Raw genomic sequence first — 19,364 nt, forward strand, 5'->3', positions numbered from 1 at the left:
TAAGGAAAAGCACAACCATCTTACTGTGGGACAAAAAATTATGGGAGGGGAATATTGGCAGGTAGGATTGCTGGGGTTTTTTAAAATGGTTGAATGTGAATCTGATTTTATTGAGATTCTTATTGCTGGTATTTTGTTTTGTGCACCCTGTCTGTAGAAAACCAAACTTGTCTCAATGTAATTGAGTTACAGTTCAGTTACTGAATGCTGATGCCAACACAATAAATACAGACAGACACCAGCCTCCTCCTGAAGCTACCCTGATTTGTACAATTATGCAAGGTTTCTTCTGATTTCCTGGTAATTGCTGCTCTAGAAGCCTTCAATATCTTGTACGCATTGACCGAGTTTGTGCAAATAAAGATAAGAATGTAATTAAAATGGAGTTTTTGACCCTTGCTTTGGCAAATGCTGTCTATGGCAGCAGCAGCTTTTTTTTTTTGCTAAAACGCTGAAACAAGGCCCGGAAACTCAGAACAAACAAAACATCAAAGGGTTCCAAATTTTTGCATGGGTTTTGTGCCAGTACTTTTTGTTTGCAAGGCACTGGGTTTTCAAAGCACTGGGTGCAGAGAGGATTGCATTCACAGCTGCAGGCTGCAATACACACTCTCCTTTGCAAACCTACCAGAGCCTTTGCAACCGAGTATTGCAGACCGAGTGCTTGTGCCCTTTCATAAAACCATGGCTCTCCCCCTGTTCCCTGTGGGGGCGAGCACCTCAGCTTACACTTCCAGGGAAAGCTGCTGTCTCATGCAATCATCTCTTCTATGGAGTAATTTGGTTTTCAGTATTTTCACCTACTCTGAACTACTTCAGACAGCTGGTTGCACCTGCTGCCCATTGGTTTTCTTTGGATCTACTCTTCAGGCAGTTATTTTGATACTCTGAAATAGTAAATTGCATGCAAAAATTGCTATTTTGAACAAAAGTTTAAGTAAAAGACTTTTATTTGTTGCTTAAAGACAATATTAAAATGCAGTTTGCAATTATATAAATTATAGTGCCCCGTTTAGAGCTGAGGTCGTGCAGGTAAATGTTACAGTACCCAAGATACAAGCAAATAACCTCCAAAATAAACACAGAACATGACAGTATGTAATTACATTGGCTGCCAGGAATAAGGCTGTGGTACAGTACCAGAGGTTTGTGCATAAAGAGGTAGTGGAAGTCAGCTTAATCAATGTAGAATCCTTGTACATGAAGAGAAATACATCATATATTTCTTGCAGATTATGCTCATTCTCCTCTGGTAAACTAAAGTATCTTTTGGGAATGACATAAGCTATGGCCAGAACCTAATGTCATATTGGCAGCTTCTGAACTTTCGAAAAGGCACCTAAAACTTTTAATCCCTGAAACATTTTCTTGTAACATTTAATGAAAATTTTAAAAATCCTCTTTGAACATGTCACCTAAAGTTCTTACTCATTTTTTCCCATTTAAAAGCTGTGTTACAATTTTTCTGGCTACTAGCTTCAAAGGGTTACTTTTGTTTAAATAGTTTAATCCTTTCTCTATTAATAGATGTCTCTAAACAAATGTTATCTGACCTTCTATTTCATGACAGAACTGGGCAAACCCAGCTGTTTGAGACATGCCCTTTGGTGCCTAGAACAATTTTATTACAGTATTTTTGTAAAGTAGGACTTTAGGGGAGGAATAGCTTTGCAAGAACAACCTAGTATCTATGCATAAGGAGTGCATGGATTATTAAGGAGTGACTGGTTATCACGATGAGGAGGTGTCAACACAGACAAATCCATGTAAAGATGCATAAAGGGTGATACTGTGCTTTAAGAGACATGCATTTCTTCCAAGAAAATTTATTTCTACTCCAAGATTTTCCTTGTTCAATTAAAGATGATGTCAATCTCAGGAAAGAAAATTAATTACTCCTCATTTTCTCTCGGGTTGTTTTAATGGAAAGGCAGAATCTCAGTCAAATTACTAGGAAATCAGGACAGGAGGGTTAACTCATTCAGGAACAAAGCTTTCATTAACAACAGCAGGAACTGCTGCAAGTGCTAAGTTTTCTTTTATGGGGAAGCATATCTGCCCAAGAAAAGTATGCTTTGTGTTGGGTTGTGGCGAATAAAGAAAAGGAAAGGATGGTCAGCATTGAAATCCTCCTCCTCTATGACCATGCAGAACATAGCAATGCCAGCAGTAGCAGCTGCAGCTTCCGTGCCTTCCTCATTCACTTCCACAAAAGCCTTGTGGACAACTGCAGAGAGGAAGAGGTCACGTGCCCCTGACATTCCCGACAAGTCAGCCTTGCCACTGTTAAAGACATCCAGCAAGCCCATAGCAGTTAAATCTGATGTAAGGTCATAGCTTTCTTCCAGCTTAAACTTTGGCAAACGCACGTGGACATCAGTGGAATACAGATGCTCTGTCCATTTCTGGAGCTTCTCTAAGGTAAGCTGCTTTTCCATCTAGAATTGAAAGGACAGAGAGTATTACTTACCACCAGTGTAGTATTTCATTTTTAGTAACATAAATGAGGCTTTATTTGTAGAACATCATATGATGGAAAAGCAGCTACGCAAAAATGAACATACTTGTAGCTTTGATAGCTAAATAGAGATCACACAAATACTATTAAAATTAAATTGAGTAAGAGCAGTTGTTACTTTACAAAGTAATGCAGACATTTGCTTCTTGCTGCAATGTACAGAAGGGGAAAACATGCACTGATAACAACCCAATCTTCTTACTGTTTAATCTAACTAAATGGAATTACCTAACTGAAAACAAGTAACAAAAGTCATAATCAGAGAGCTCAAAGAAGCTGGTCATTTAATGGAAAACAGTCTCACTACTTTATGGTTAAGAAAGACTTTCAAAGATACTGAAAGATGAACGCTGTCATAAAAACAATCAAGGCAAATTAATTCTCACAATTAACTCTGTTTTCAGTCTCTGTCATGGTTCAGTTCAGAGAACACATGAACACAAGCTACAAAATCAGAACACAACTTCTCTTCCTGATGCAGTACATCCATGTTTTCTTTATTGCTGTACTGGTAGAGAGTTATTTAAAAATACACCAGATAGATCTGGTACCCTGAGAACATGGATTCACTAAGGCTTTAATTTTGAATGGCTGAACTTAAAAACATTGAACAACTGCATTAGCTTAGATGGATCACCTTCTGCAGTCCAGTGGAGTCCTCTTCAGTGTCATCAGGTAACAGGATGATCATACTAAGTTCTCTTCCATCATAAGGCAGCTCTAAAACACGGATCTTCTCTTCGGGGATGTATCCAAAATTAAATTTATTTTTCTGATACATCATTTTTACTGTCCTTCTTTCATTCTGGATGGATAAAAGGCATCAAAAGTAAAGTTAAGGAAACAATCATTTAAAGAAACGACAGGAAACAAGTAAGTTAAAATTGCATTTATGTAAATACTTGTCCTCCATTATAAAACTGCTTTTTTCAGACTTCTGACTGCCTGTTTAGTAATTTCTTCTGAAGAAATAATGAGTTTGTATTATATTTGTTTCTCCTTTGGCTTCTATGTTACAGTCCTTACAGAAACCAAAACAGTTTCTTCAAATTACTATATGAAAATATTAAGCCAACGAAGATCAACTCTGTTTAGCATAAACCAGATGACTGCATACAGTAACTGGTAAAGCTGTTAACATAAGCAGAATATATAACACGAAGATGGGGCTTAATCAAAATGTCATGTCATTTTAAGATGGCTTACCTAGCATCACAAACAGACAGTTCATAGCTGCTGATCTGCTGCAGGCAGAAACCCTACTAGGTTCTAAAACATAGGTGAGAATTGTCTCTAATACTATTCTAGGAAATGACAAAACAAATAGCTTGTTAAATAAAGAAAAATACTAAAATTCCCCCCCCAAATTAAAATATTAATAAATTATTTTGTATTTCTTAATTATTTTATCTGTAAGCAAAGCTTCACATCACCACCTGTATTATTAGACCTTTTCATTAGATATGTCCTACCAGGATGTAACTGTATCACCTTGTTTAACCGAAATGGTGCATCAGTGGTGTCAGCTTCTTGAAATTTCTCTGCCCAGTTCGCTTTGAAATAAATAGCATTCACCAGAACCAGCCTGGTCAGGCTATCAACTGAGCCTTCAGACAGCAGATTGGGGATTTTGCCTTCAGAGGATGCAGAAAACAGGGTCATAACAAAATCACATAGTAAGTTGATGGCATGTAAAATATACCTCGATAAACTGATGCCACAGAAATACTACAAATATAAAACAAATCTATTCCTGTAATAACATGTATTTCAGTACCTGTCTCTCTACTTCACCATACCTCTTCTTAATACACGCTCCTATAACTTTTGATATACAGTGATTTGATGAAAATGTAGTATTTTTAGTATACACTGTCACATGCAACTCATCTACTCATCATACAAGAGCTACAAAACACCCACATTAAGGAATACTGAATTAAAAATATATATATACAATAGATATATGCGTATATATATGTATGTATACATATGTGTGTGTATATATACGTGTGTGTATATATATACACATATGTGTCTGTATAAAACACTAAAACTAATTCTCCAACTCATGAGTACATCTCCATGTTTAGGCATCTCTCCTGCACTCATGGCCTGAACACAAAAACAAAATGGAAAACTCCCAGACTTATGGAATTGTTTAAATGTTTTGCTTAGGTAAGTTCTGGTTCTGTCCATGTGTCAAATGTGTATCCCAGGGCAGAATTAAACTGTTCTAAAGACAGCAAAGAATAAAGCCCATTCCTGCTCCCAAGACATAAAACACTGCCAGTTATTAACAAAAAAGTAATTTACCTTCAGTTTTTTCCTCAACCCACTGGTTAATTTCTTTCCTGGCTTCATCAGAAGCCTGAAGAAAATCAACTGTAGCCAAATCAGCTCCATATAATTTCTGTGTATTAGTCAGGAAATCCTAGATTTTGAAACAATAAGGATAGCTTTCACTGCATGCAGATAAGAAAACAATTATCAGGTAGATATGATGTACTCAGATGTACCAGCTCTGAGGTGGGGTTGCTTGGGTGAGTTCTGAAGTTACAAGGTTTTTTCCGCATTCTTGGAGTAAGCCTCATAGTACACCAGCCATCTCTAGAGCTGATGGGGTGCTTCCTGCAGGTGTTGCACTATTTACCTATCATTCTACTGAAACAGGCTCAAGCACAGCTAGGATAAAACAAAACCGCTGAAGAGGGACAAAAATACCAACTTATTTGCACACGAAGTTGTAATTCACTGATGAAGAGGCATGTTAAAACATATTGGATATCTCCTCCCAAATAAATGGTGTTTTCAAAAATATTGAAGTTACATGGTTCTACTCTGATGAAAATCCTAAAAAGCTGATTGCAACAGGAAGAGAACTGGCTGCAACCTAAAAAGCTGGTTACAACTGAGTGGGATGTCATGATAGTTACTGTAAACTAAGAACATAGAGGAGCGACTGTTCTCTTGAGGACAGGAACAGCAGAAGTGAACAAGAAGAGAAAAGGGTTTGCTGAGTTACACCATTAGGTGAGAGGCACAGATGCCCACAGCTATGGAAATGCATATGGTAATACGCAAAACACTTTTGTCAACTTCCCAGAAGCATTTAGAAATAGGCTTGGAAATAGTTCTACTTCATAAATACTCCAGCAGCTTCACTTCCCCCCCCAGATCCCACCACATGTCGTCCTGATGTGCACCACTGTACCGGCAGAAAGCTGTAGGACTTCTCTCCAAAGAGCCTGCTGGCCAGCCGTAAGAGATAGGGAGCATTGCTTCTGTTTATGTCCGTTGTCAGAGCCTGGAATCTTGAATGAACATCTTCAACTTTGTCAAGATGAAGCGTCTGAAACAAAAATAAGTGAACTAGCTGCTGTTAATACTGTCTTAAATTTAAGAACATATGCTGAATCTGTATGTCAGGTTTGATGCAGCACGGTAGGATCCAGTAGATAGGCTGAAGAAAGAGAAAAAAAGGCTGGAGCTGCTTGGAGACTTCTGTAAACCCCAAAGAATGAATCAAATTGTCCCTCAATGATACACTGCCCATGTCGGCCACTTTGCACTGTGATCCTGGTTTATACACAGCCACAGCTGAAGCTCTTGATCACAAACCCAAGTCCTGTTTGCACTTCTGTAAGCCTCTCCTCTGTGGGCCACTGGGCCCAAGAACTCATTCCTAGGTGAGAAATCAAAAAGAGAGATGATGTCATGGAGACTCTTTTGCTTTCTTGGTTCCCCCTTTGGCCCAAGGGAACCTGAGGTTGTATATTTTCAGAATATACAATCAGCACTATCACAGGTGAGGTATTAAGAAAACTTAGAGAAATTATCTTTTATAGTTTTATGAAAATATAACTCCATAAATACATATGCACTTCAAATATACTTTTTATATACAAATATATAAATATATAAAGATATTCTTATATAAATATATAAATATATAAATATAAATAAATATATAAATAAAAGTATGTATTAGCTTTAAGATTGAATGCATTACTGCAATATCTCTTTATCAGTACCTCCTGCTCCTTAAACCATTGTTTGCCACTAGGGAAGACTGCTGTGAAGCAGTGATTGGATTCAAAGGAAAGCCTTCTCTTTCTCTTACTGGGTTTTGTGTTCAGGTTTTGCCAACCACCTCAGTGCAAGCTGTGCTGTGAATGGCTGAGCAAGAACATCACAGAGGCAACCTTACAATAGAATTAAGATCCCGCAAACAAATTTTTTGTCTCCTTGCAAACAGCTCTTGACAATTGCTAATCGCTGCCTCTTTAATTAGCACTGTGTTCATAAGTGAAATATTATAGTACAGGAACATGCCCTGTTGAGAATGACTATGTTGAAAGACATTTATTTCCCCCCAAGTTCCTTTTGCATTATTTCTGCTATCAGTAGGTTTATCCTAGGTGGGGCTGTCAGTCTGATTACATGAAAGACGTTCAAAGTCTGTTTGAACAAGTGTGGTAGGAAAGTAATTTTATTGAGTAAGCACAGCAACACTCAACAGTATAAAACAGTTCCTCCTAAAGTCCAGAATACAAAGGTGAAATTATTCATAGGCAAATGAATGGTGATGACTGCAATGAGGAGACTCATACACCTTTTTACAAGCGTTAGCCTAACAAGGGTGCAAAAATAACAGTGACTGAGTCCCTTCCATAACAGAGGTTTCAGGGGAAATTGGCACACTACTCTGTGCACAATTTTTTACAATTTACAAGGAGTTTTTTAAACTGTCCTACCTCCCCTAAAACTATGGTAAGGATAACCATGCAGGTTTAACTCCTTTGAGTGCCTGTTAGTGAGAGATTGATACTTAGGTAGCATTGCCATGTATTATAGCTGTTACACTTTAAATATAAAACTATAGAATGCTACTGTGTTTTTTGCAAAACCACAAAGAATTATTAAAAATGAACTTACCACTGGTGATCTTGTGTTATAAAGTAATAGCTTGTCAAAATGTGTCACGAAAACTCACAAAACCTTGCTGCTGGAAGTAATCAATTTAAAAGGAGCTGACAAATGTAATTAGTTTCCTCTATCAGGAATTAACTACTGAAATTAAATGGGCAACAAGGGCCATAGGAAATATAGACAGAGGGCTCTGGAGCAGGGTAGGCAGAGGGTAACTAGCTGCACAATCTGAGGAAGACTCAGGGTGTATGACAGAAATCTTGTCCTGAACAGATAAAAATACCCTCATTTCATCTCCCCTCCTCTAAAACACAACCCTTTTAAATGTAAATAAAACATAAAATTAATGACCATTTTATTTTACTAACCTTCAACACCTGGGCTTCTGTATTACCTTTGGCCCCCAGAAGGACCATGGCCAGAGCAGCAGAGATACTGACAGGAGAAAAGAAGACATTTCCTGTTGGGTTGGCCTCACTAAACCTTCTGAGCAGATCAAGTGCAAATCTGCTGTTGGCATTAGACAGGTTCTCCATGGTTAGAGCTGAAAAATAAAACAGTTGATAAGGACCCTGGGAAAGGTTCTTCAAACAGTTTGTCTAACCTTGTGTGACTCACACAGTAAAGACTGGATTAAGCTGGATGCACCCGCTTACAGAAACAGCAAGAATATCATCAGTGCACATTACTCTCAAAAAAGAAATCAGCAACATTGGAAAAGCAGGGTATTTTTTCCATGTGAATTGTGTATTCCAACCTTCCTCATCATACAAACTTAATAGACATTGTTTTTAAAAGTTCCTTTCCTGCAGAAATTGGAAGCATATGTGCTGGCAGGATTGCGAAAGTCCCTCAGCCTCACAGACCCAGCACACGCCAGGGCTCTCTCCCTCCTGCAGCATTCCCTCTGCTCCTCTACAATGCACAGACGACATTCAAAGAATCTGCTCAGGGACATTCAGACACCTCTCAGACACCTGCCCATCTTCATGCCATATCCCTGAGCGGCGTCAACCCCGCCGAAGGCTTCGGGGCACGCTGACGTCCAGCAGCAGAGAGCACGGCTGTCTCCGCCCTGCCTGGAGCGCGGAGCTGCCTGCCCGCCGCATCCAGGAGCGCCGGGGCTGGGCTGGCCCAAAGGCACGGGCAGGGGGCCCGGGGTTCCGCGGCTGCAGGAGACCTACCGAGCGGCGAGGACACAAGCCAAGCGCCGACCAGGCACAGCTGCAGCAGGGCTGGCACTGAGCAGCGATGCATTTCGGGGAGATGCTCACGGGCAGCCTGAAAGGCTCGAGGGCCGGGTCAGACACAAAACCCCAGCCCAGGGCCAGTGCCAGCGCCGCTGGATGTTCTGCAAGCCTCCTGCTCGCCCAGCTCGGAGTGCGGCTGCCCTGTGCTTGCTTGCAGCCGGACTCTCCACTGCGTGGAGGAGTTTACACCAAAATATGGGTGTTTCCTGCGCAGTCTTTCTACAGCGATCGCCAGGTATCACTATCGCCCTTCCTCCGTGCCACACAGATAAACGCCCGGCAGCTTTGCGACGTTCTTACCGAGCTGTAGGTTAAAGAAAGGCCACCAACACCACTAAAAACATCCAAGCCCCAAGGCGTACTTTCACTTTCGTTTACCTACACTTGCTCACTGCGCAAGCCTTCCACCCAAACCAGCCGCTCGACAGTGCCCACCCCCGGTGCCGAAAACGCGACCCCGCCCCGCGCAGACCCCGCCGCTGAGGCAGAGGGGAAAATTTCCCTTCTCGTGTCGTTACCGTCCCTTTCCCGCAGGATGCCCTGGGAGCAGAGGCGGAGGCAGCCCCCGGAGCCCCAGCACAGCCAAGGGCCGCTTGGGCGCCTACCTGCCGGGCAGCGCGGAGCGGAGCGCGTTGGGATGGGATGGATGGGAAGGAGCCGAGCCGAGCAGTGACACCGCGCTGTCAGCCGCGGGGATCCCGCCGGGCGGGGCGGGGGCGGGGCGGCAGGTGTTACCCGCGGCCACTCCCGTCCGGGTGTCCCCGCTTTCCCGGCGGAGAAACAGAGAGCTTCGGGAGTGAGATTACCCAAGAACCCCCACTTTGCGCCAGCGGTAAGAGATCCCGTGTTTTAGACCCGAGGGGCAAGCGCTGCCGGGGAGGCTCCTCTTTGCTTTACCATCCCTTGTCTCTATTTACACTTATCTTTTATAGTTATTCCGCGCTTACTTATTTATTTATTTATTTATTTTTAATTTCAAAGAAAGTAACCGCATGGGGAGTTTTCTTTGGTTCATCACGATCTTTGTTCTCCATCAGTCCTGGGTTTGGCTTCCAGGATGTCCCCAACTATACTGCCCATATTGGTTTCAGGTACAGAGCACCAGCCCTTTAACTGGAGTGTATGGCATTCGTCCTGGTGAAAAAAGCATTGGGACTCATCTCTTTCCCCTGCAAAAAGTGCTTTTGTTTCCTTTACCTAAGACAGCTGGATTACTGTGCACTGAATAAAGGACAGGCCCATCTAGCACCTTTTGGATAATGTACACAAAGCCTTGATTTGAACCTGTGGAAAAAACCAAGAGGAAGTGTTGCAGTCCTGCCCAGAAAAAAAAAAAACAAAACCAAAACTATATGGGGATTCCCTTGCTATCCTCTGAAATACCTTGAAATCCTTTAAAGACCAACCACTACTGCATGGCAAAGTAAGCACCTTGGGTTTCACTATCCAGAAAAATCTTACGTTTAGGGATGAATTGCAAGAAAGCTACACAGAAGCTGGTATTACAAGAAATAATTGGGACTTTCAGAAAACTTGTTAAAAATGCACTATTAATAGTAAGAAAAAGATACAGATCTCTACAGCACTTACAGTTCTTTTAGTATTTCAAAAACAGAAAGTGCAAAAAACATCCCAGTGCCAGGAAAGCTGTTTCAGCTTTGACTTTGGTATTCTACAGTTAGATTACGTTTATTGTTAAAGCACAACAACCAGGTGACAGATAATAAACTCAAGATCTCGTGTGATGATGGTTTTCACCCCATAAACACCCACTAAAGAGAAATAACACAAAAATTGTCCTGAATAAGTGCTGGTACAGTTATTAGACAAAAACCCACATCTGCATAGGATGTTAAGCAATACCTGGAACAGGCTGCCATAAATTCCTTTCAGCTCCAGGCAATGTACCCAGACACTAAACGGATGAGACTGCAAGATAGAAGGGGAGGGCACCTACAAATGAGTCCTAGCCCTGTCACAAGCAAAATAACTTCTCCTCTCCCATGGGCTCTCACTGCCTGACCATGCCTGCTGGACACCAGAACTGAAGTCAAGCACAGAAGCAGCACTCACAGAGCAAGTGGGATGGTTCTTGTGTCAGCCAGAACCTGGAGAACTCGGCACCCCAGTTCAGGAGGGCTTGGACATGGCAGGTGCTCTGTGTGCCTAAGCAGCTCTGTTATTCCTGCCAAGCCCAAGATCAAGACTACACAAGAAGGTTCAGGCACAGCTGAAAGAGAAAATTAGTGCAAAAGAAGCCACCTTGTTCTAGGGAAATGTAAATTTATTGTGTGATGGCACCTATGCTGCCAAGGTGTCTGCTCCTTAGGGACAGCAAAATCTGCCACAGAACAAAATGCTGCGAGTTTTGTTGTACCGGATGAAGAAGAGGAAAGGATGATCAGCAGTGAATTCTGGAACTCTCATAGTTGCACAGCAATTCGCAACCACCGCAGTGGCAGCAGCTGCTTCAGTGCCCTCTTCATCGACTTCCACAAAGGACTTGTGAATCACTTCAGACAGCACCAGCTCCTTGCCAGATGAGATTCCTGAGAAGTCTGCCTTCCCTGACTCAAATGCATGAGGCATTCCCATGCTGCTTAGAAGGGGCTTCAGATCATAATTTTCTTCCAATTTGAATCTGGGTAAGGATACCCTCACATTTGTAGACTTCATTGTTTCAGGTCTGATCCAACCCATCAGCTTCTCATATGTAAGTTCTCTTTCCAGCTGAAGAAAAATTCCAAATTTACTCAATTACAATGAGAATTAAGTCAGCATTACATAGCCCAAGTAGTGATTTCTGTGTGTTTCTTCACACAGCACATAACATGCATCTTTTTTTTCCCTTGGGATAAGCATCAATACTCAGGGGGTTTTCTTTTCATTTTAATAAGGGAATAGAAGACTCAAGAAACCTTAGAAAAAAACTCCTTGTCCAGACCGCCAAAGAACTCAAACTTGTTTCTACCCTCACCACAAAAGAGATCACGCACTTTCCCATCAGCCTCTTTCCAGGCAGTGAGCCACACACCCCCTGCCACCTGATCAGCACACAAGATCTGTAGAACAAGCCACAGAACTTCCAAAGAGCCCTCCCAAAATCCCCCTCTCCACATTCCATCATCACCATACTGTGCCTTCACCACAACCACAGCTGACCTCTGCTCCTGAGCAGGGCCAGCTCTTCCTCCAGAGCCTCTGCCTAAGGGAGCAGCACGCAGCCTGAGCAGCACTGACATAGGGGGGCAGTCACTTTGGGGACAGGGAGGAGAGGGACATTTCTGCTGGCCCTGAGCACCAGCGACACCATTGCTCTGGAACTGAACTGCACGTCTCTCTGCACTATCAGACTTTCTTCCCTGGAAGGATTCAGGCTGGCTTTGCACTCAGCTCAACAACTTACTCTTTCCAAGCCTGTGGATCCATCCTGGATTGCATCAGGGAGCAGGATGATCATGCTCAGTTCATTACCCACATAGGGCAGCTCAAGGATTTTGGTCTGGAAGTCCCCAATGTAGTTCATGTTAAAATTTGCCTCCTTGAACATCATCTGCACAGGTCTGGTTTCGTTCTAGAAATCAAGAGATGCCAACAGTTAGTGCAGAGCTACTCTGCTGCTCTCAGACTACAAAGCAGGCAGCAAGTTACTCAGGACGTTTTAGGATTTGACCAAAGAGAACTGATCCCACACCACAGAGTGCAGCCCCACTGATGCCTTGAGAGGCTACCCTAGAACAGAGGCCAAAAATGTTAGAGGATAAAGGTATGCCTTCAAAGGGTACACCTTGGGCAGCGCAGCAGTCTCACAGAAATTACACTCAAGATGGATGAACGACTGTCAAAGGCTTTTCAGACAGATATAATTTTGGTCTTTTTGCATATCAGAGGTTAATTGTCCAATGACACCTTCAGGTAATGGAGTCCCATTGTGCCAATTTGCCCCTCCTACTTCACTGTTGTTTACATTTTCTGGGGCCTGAGAAAGTGAGGTGTGCTTAGGTTTCAGTCTTAGAATTTGTTTTGTCAGAATAAAAAGAAGAACAGTAGCTGACAGGTATTGGGGTTTTAGAGTTATACACTAAACAGTACTGATCTGAAAACCAAAAAAGCTAAAAATTAAGGCATCACCACAAATGCCTTTCGTAAAGCAGGAGGTCTAAACGGGCCATGAGCAGCAGCAACACACAATATACCGCCACAACACAAAAGGAAATTTTTCATCAGCCCTATATCCTGTTGGTGCAGCATCTTGAAACCTGGGTCTAAGCTTCCACAGCTGCAGGGAAGCAGGGAATAGAAAAGGGAACAGTGCCTCTGGATACTCCTGCAAGACTTTTCAACACATTGAGAGAGCAAGGGAGAGAGCAAGGGAGAGAGCAAGGTGTCAGAAACCATGTCAGTCCAGCAGTCTCTGAATGCTGCTGGAGGTAGTCTGGAATAAGTAGATACATTCCATTATTTAAAAGCTGTATTAGCACTTTCAAACATTCTTGGCTTTATTTCACCACTGCAGGGAGGGACGGTTTCCAGAATGGCATGAGCGCTTCAATTTTCCACAATGGTTGCTTCAAGCAGCTGAGTTAAGGAAGGCACATTACCAGTTTTTATTAAAGACTTCTGCAGGCCAAGCCAGAGCTGCAGGGGATCCTGAGGGGCAGCCATGGCTGCCCATGCCAGGGACCAAGTCTTCCTCAAGAGCACTGATGTACTTCTAAAAAGCAGACTGCAGAGAACACAGCTCTTCAAAGGAAATTTCTTTTCCATTTATTTTGGATTGGCTCAGGGGCAGAAATGCAATGAGAAAGCCATGACTGAAGAAGGTTTAAATTCACAAGTTTTATCGCCTGTCTTTCTTCTATATGAAAGGTTCTACTCTTTATGTGAAACTTCAGAGAAGTTCTGCAAAAGAGTGTTCCTAGGACAGGGAGGAGGCATAAACAATCTGATAGAGCCCACCCAAGGTAACCCTGCTGGAAAAATTTAATTTTTTCTTAAAGGTCATCATTTCAGAAAACATCCACCTAACAGTCTATTGTCAGCATTTTAGCACATCATACCTTACTAAGTTGGAATGGCCTTTCTCTGGTGCTCTGTTTCCTGAATGGCTTTTCCCAGTTGCCTTTGAAATAGATGGCATTCACCAACACAAGTCTGGTAAGAGAATTCAGAATGCCCTCTGCCAGCAGGTTCTGAATTTTACCTTAAGGTTACAAAGAATACACCCACATTATTTAAGAGGTTGACATGGACCTAATTATATCTAATACTATCCACGAGTGTATCTACTCTGCATTTAATACACAATAGAGAACTATATATAGACACAGCAACAGCTTGAAATTTCAGTGGTTTGAATTCACAATCCTACATCCTCAAGTAGGTGTTCACCCAAACAATGGCTGCCATTAAACACAACTGGGCACTTGGCAAAGCACTCACCTTCAGTCCTTTCCTCTACCCAGCCATTGATTTGTTTCCTGGCATCCTCCCAAGCATGCAGGAAGTCCATCTGTTCTAGGCCAGCATGGTAGGATTTCTGACTTGACTCTATAAATGACTAACAGGGACATTCACAACACATTTTCAGCAAGAGCTTTTTACTCACATTCAGACTCAGATGATTCCTACATTCCCCAAGGCTATCTGCCAGTTTACCTTCCCATGCTTCATACAGAACCACTGAAGTTCTGGCTGAAGAGTTCCTACTAGGATGTATATCACTTCTTTGAACTAGGAATTGATACCATTGTTACGGCTTAGGCACTCCACTACAAACCTCTAAACTTCATTTGACAATGATGTGGGATTTTTCTTCCTGTTTTTATTTTGAGTGTTAGGGACATGACATAGGATCTTTTAAGGGTTTTTGTAAGACTTTTGCTAAGAGAAACATCAACCATTTTTCCTACAGCCAAATATATGAAGGGAGTACAGAACCCTCAAGTGTAAAGACCGATGGATTTTACGCTGCTTGGCATCACTTGTCTACCCAAAATACAAATTGCTTACACGAGATTCTCCATCATGTACAGACAGCAGGCTTTGTCTTAATTGCACTCCTGGCTCTCAGCCCAGAAACTTTGGAAGGCAAACCCCAAACCCTGCCATTCACCTCCAGAGGAAAGATGTAGCATGTACATTATCCTAAGAAATGTCACAAATTTAATGGCTACTTACTGCAAGAAACTCAAATGTCTTTTCTCCATAGAGCCGGTTTGCAGTTCTCAGGATGTATTTGGTGTTTGGATCATTAATTTCAGACAGAAGGGATTGATAGCCATTGTGAGCATCCTGGGCATTGTTCAGAGAAAGCACCTGCACAAAGACCAACATGCACAGCAGTGTCCATAACTATTCTAAACATACGTGCTTCAGCATCACTGTTTTCACGCAAAAATTACTTCAAGTTAAATTCTGTGACTTAAAGCCAAAAGATTTTTTCACCACACCTCCCGTCTGGAGCTTGTCATGAAAGGCATTTGTGACACAACCAGGGAGATGTTGCACAAGTCACAAATTAGGGAGCAGCAGAGTCAGCAGTCCCCATTTTCCTTCCCTCAAGGCAAGCACTACAGGATCACAGAACGGCTAAGATGGGAAGATACCTTTGGAACAATCTGCTACAATGCCCTAGACAAGCAGGGACATCTAGAGCTGGTAGCCCAGGACTGTGTCCAGATGCATTTTGAATATCTCCAACTATGGCAACAACATAAGTTTATGAGGAAGTTTTTATAAAGTACATAGAAACAAGGTATGAGTTTATACTCCTCTCGCACTCTGCAAAGGCAGCAAACATCCAAACCATAATGACTGATTCTACACTTACTACTATCGTCACTTCCTACATAAAACACATGCCAAGAGATATTTGCTACCTGAGGAAACTTTTAAAAAGGAATAAATCAAGTCGAAGATACCAGTTTGAAATGTAGACAGTGGGATTTAAAAAATATTTTTATGTACCTCACTTCATTTTCAGATCATGTATCATATGATTTTAGGCTGGAGAAAGGAAGGAAAACAAAATAATTTATGTACCTACAAATTCATCATAAAAAAAGTTCCAGGTACCTCCTAATTGTGGATTAAAGATGAGACTCAAAAACCACAAAAAAACCCCCACAAACTAATCCCAGGAACCTCTTCATTTCATATAAAACAAAGCTCACAGAAAAAAACCAAAGATAACATGTTCTGTTTACACACACACACACCAAGCAAGAGACCTTCTCTCTCATACCCCAGTGACAATCACACTTTAGCAGAACTGCACCTCACAGACTGTAAGAAAAATCTCTTGCTCATATACTCAAATCAAATGCCATCCACTCACTTAATTTTGACCTACCTTTCTTATTTGGGCTTCAGTGCCACCTCTGGAACCCAGCAAAACCATAGACAAAGCAGAAGAAATACTAAATGGTGAAAAGAACACATTCTGTCCACTTTTCTTCTCACACAGCTTTGTTAACAGCTCCAGTGCAAAAGTGGTGTTTGCTGCACACAGACTTTCCATGTTTCTGAGCCTGGCACATAAAACACAGAACAAGAATGGATCAAATTCATTTGAATACAAAACAGTTCTATTTCTACCTTCTACACTTCCCAGGGTAAACTAGGCAACAAAGGTTGGAAAATGATCACCTCACTGGAGGCTGATCTGGTGCCACAAGCACCTGAGATCCCATCCTACCCATCTGAGTTATTTCAGCGATTTTGAGTCTGCTACTGGATTTCAATCCCACACCTACACAGTGTGACACCTCTTGAGGTGATCAGGCACAACAATAATTTGTTCAGGACTTCCTGAAACAAGTTTCTCTTGACTTCACACAGAAAAGAATTTGCCTTTTTAGGGCAGGCAGAGCCAAAGTCAGACATCAGAATGATGGAATTTCCAACTCTTACCTTCTGTAACTCACCACACCTTCAGTGGTACCTGCAGCTTGCTTCTACGTGTGCACGCTGGGATTTCAACCTGCCAGCTCGGCTAGGGTGAGCCGCCAGAGGGGTTTTCTCTAAAATCAAACAAACAAGCAAGAATACCTATATCATAACAACGTTGACTAACCAAAAAACTAAAATAAAAACATCAAAAAACCCTAAACAAGACTTCCCATACAAACTGAAAAGCCAGCAAACAAACATCAGTCACATTAAAATAGGATATTTCTTCCCCACATTACCCATAACTTTATTTATCACTCCATCTCAATGGCATTATATATTAAAAGAAACAAATATAAAATTCCTTGCATTACAACTGGAAATTGGAGGGATTTGTGCTGGCAAATCCACGTTAAAGTTCTTCAGACTCACAGACCCTGCACCCCCACACATTTCACTCACACAGCAGCTTTCCCTACACGTCCTAAAGCAGAACTGTCAGATTTGCTGTTTCCTTTCAGACACAAACACGGGGAGGAGTTTGCACCAGAATTTGGGGATTTCCTGCACGGTCCTCCCACACAAATTCCAAATATCACTGCCAGCCCTCTCTGGCAGACACACAATCGGCACGGCAGCTTGCCAATGCTCTTGTATCAAGCTTTGTGCCAAAGAAAACACCAGCACCTCCCGACCCAGCATCTGAACCAACAGCCCCGAGCGCGCCTTCACTTTCCCCTCCTTCCCCCAGCCGTGCAGCCCCTGCACCCAAAGCCCTTTACAGCCCGCACCTCACGCTGCCCGACAAGCGCTGCGATTTCGGCAGCCGAGGAAACATTTCCGCCTTTCCTCCCGATGCCGCCCCATTGCCGAAGGACGCCCCGAGGGCGGGGACAGGGCGGAGGCTGCCCCGGTCCCCTCCCGCCCCGCGCAGCCCCAGCGCAGCCGAGGCTTGGCCGCGCCCCTGCCCGGCGGGCGGCAACCGCGGGGACAGCGACACCGAACCCGCGGGGCTCTGACACAAGGCTTTGTTTTCCTCCTGCCACACACTGAACAGTACGTGTATCGTTTACGATTGAAGAAGGACAGACAGACCCACGCAGCCATTGCACTTCTTTTATTATTCCAGGAAAGGGGCCCACTAAACACATCCCAATGTAAGGAAAGCTGTTGCAGATGAGATTTGGTAATTTACAGGTGAACTATGGTGTCTAAGAAAATATTAATAGGACAATCATATAACAGTTGCAAAAAAAAAAAAAAAAAAAAAGAGAAAATAAAGGCTTTGTCTTTCAAATATTGCATAGGCACCATGCATGCCCTTCTGTTATGTTCCCTGTTAAAGGACCAAATGTAGGTGACAGGGAATAAACCCAGGTGTCCTGGGCTGATGAAACAAAGGCACTCACCCCAGAAATACCTCAAAGACAGATCTGCTATAAAAGCATACTTTCCTTCCCATTTTCCCCTAAGAGACTCTCCAGTTACTACCCAAAGACACAAATCCACAAAGGATGCTCAGCAATACCTGGAACAGGCTGCCATAAACTCCTTTCAGCTTCAGGCAATGTATCCAGACACTAAACGATGAGACTGCAAGATAAAAGGGGAGGGCACCTACAAATGAGTCCCAGCCCTGTCACAAGCAAAAGTAACTTGTCCTCTCCCATGGGCTCTCACTGCCTGACCCTGCCTGCTGGACACCAGAACTGAAGTCAAGCACAGAAGCAGCACTCACAGAGCAAGTGGGATGGTTCCTGTGTCAGCCAGAATCTGGAGATCTCGGCACCCAGGTTCAGGAGGGCTTGGACATGGCAGGTGCTCTGTGTGTCTAAGCAGCTCTGTTATTCCTGCCAAGCCCAAGATCAAGACTACACAAGAGGGTTCAGGCACAGCTGAAAGAGAAAATTAGTGCAAAAGAAGCCACCTTGTTCTAGGGAAATGTAAATTTATTGTGTGATGGCACCTATGTTGCCAAGGTATCTGCTCCTTAGGGACAGCAAAATCTGCCACAGAACAAAATGCTGCAAGTTTTGTTGTGCCGGATGAAGAAGAGGAAGGGATGATCAGCAGTGAATTCTGCTGTGCCCATTACACGGGAACACCCACACATGGGCATAGCAGTGGCAGCAGCTGCTTCAGTGCCTTCTTCATCGACTTCCACAAAGGACTTGTGAATCACTTCAGACAGCACCAGCTCACTGCCAGATGAGATTCCTGAGAAGTCTGCCTTCCCTGACTCAAATGCTTCAGGCATTCCCATGCTGCTCAGAACAGGTTTAAGTTCGTAATCTTCTTCTACTTTAAATCTGGGTAAAGACACGTTCACCAATGTAAATTTCATGTTTTTAGGTCTGATCCAACCCATCAGCTTCTCATATGTAAGTTCTCTTTCCAGCTGAAGAAAAATTCCAAATTTACTCAATTACAATCAGAATTGGCACAGCATTACATAGCCCAAGTAGTGATTTCTGTGTGTTTCATCACACAGCACGTAACACGTGGGTTTTTTCCCCCTGGGATAAGCATCAAGACTCAGGGGATTTTCTTTTCATTTTAATAAGGGAATAGATGACTCAAGAAAACTTAGTAAGAAACTCTTTGTCCAGAGTGCAAAGAACTCAAACTTGTTTGCTACCCGCACCACAAAAAAGATTCTGCCCTTTCCTGTCAGCCTCTTTCCAGGCAGTGAGCCACACACCCCCTGCCACCTGATCAGCACACAAGATCTGTAGAACAAGCCACAGGACTTCCAAAGAGCCCTCCCAAAA

The 19,364-nt window shown here is 42.7% G+C and overlaps 2 protein-coding genes across 9 annotated transcripts in view; both read right to left on the reverse strand.

Moving 5' to 3' along the window:
- Positions 1-932: 932 nt before the first annotated feature.
- Positions 933-17,532, reverse strand: LOC116992187 (leukocyte elastase inhibitor-like). Of its 6 annotated transcripts, XM_033051538.2 has the most exons (8): positions 17,385-17,532; positions 16,615-16,724; positions 16,055-16,232; positions 14,881-15,018; positions 14,143-14,260; positions 13,761-13,903; positions 12,107-12,274; positions 10,967-11,430 (listed from the first exon to the last, which is right to left on the reverse strand). In XM_033051538.2, exons 3-8 carry the CDS (start codon positions 16,220-16,222, stop codon positions 11,026-11,028), a joined length of 1,140 nt encoding a protein of 379 aa, XP_032907429.1. In that variant the 5' UTR covers positions 16,223-16,232; positions 16,615-16,724; positions 17,385-17,532; the 3' UTR covers positions 10,967-11,025. The 6 variants fall into 6 exon arrangements, with proteins under 6 accessions (XP_032907287.1, XP_032907313.1, XP_032907304.1 ...); XM_033051396.1 differs by lacking the exons at positions 10,967-11,430; positions 13,761-13,903; positions 14,143-14,260; ... (2 more) ...; positions 16,615-16,724; positions 17,385-17,532 and adding exons at positions 933-2,438; positions 3,156-3,323; positions 4,010-4,152; ... (1 more) ...; positions 5,733-5,870; positions 7,819-7,994 and having other exon boundaries at positions 12,107-12,194; XM_033051422.2 differs by lacking the exons at positions 10,967-11,430; positions 12,107-12,274; positions 13,761-13,903; ... (3 more) ...; positions 16,615-16,724; positions 17,385-17,532 and adding exons at positions 933-2,438; positions 3,156-3,323; positions 4,010-4,152; ... (2 more) ...; positions 7,819-7,994; positions 9,306-9,482.
- Positions 17,533-17,849: 317 nt separating this feature from the next.
- LOC116992155 (leukocyte elastase inhibitor-like) overlaps positions 17,850-19,364 on the reverse strand; it is a 90,344-nt gene continuing 88,829 nt past the window's right edge. For 2 of the 3 annotated variants that reach the window (XM_042778980.1, XM_033051451.2), the window contains exon 7: positions 17,850-18,991. In XM_042778980.1, coding sequence (XP_042634914.1) covers positions 18,584-18,991 — 408 coding nt within the window. In that variant the 3' untranslated portion in view covers positions 17,850-18,583. The remainder of the gene's footprint in view (positions 18,992-19,364) is intronic. The other variant, XM_033051460.2, reaches the window with a different exon arrangement.

This window comes from Catharus ustulatus, chromosome 1, assembly GCF_009819885.2.
Source record: "Catharus ustulatus isolate bCatUst1 chromosome 1, bCatUst1.pri.v2, whole genome shotgun sequence".
Lineage (NCBI taxonomy): Eukaryota > Metazoa > Chordata > Aves > Passeriformes > Turdidae > Catharus > Catharus ustulatus.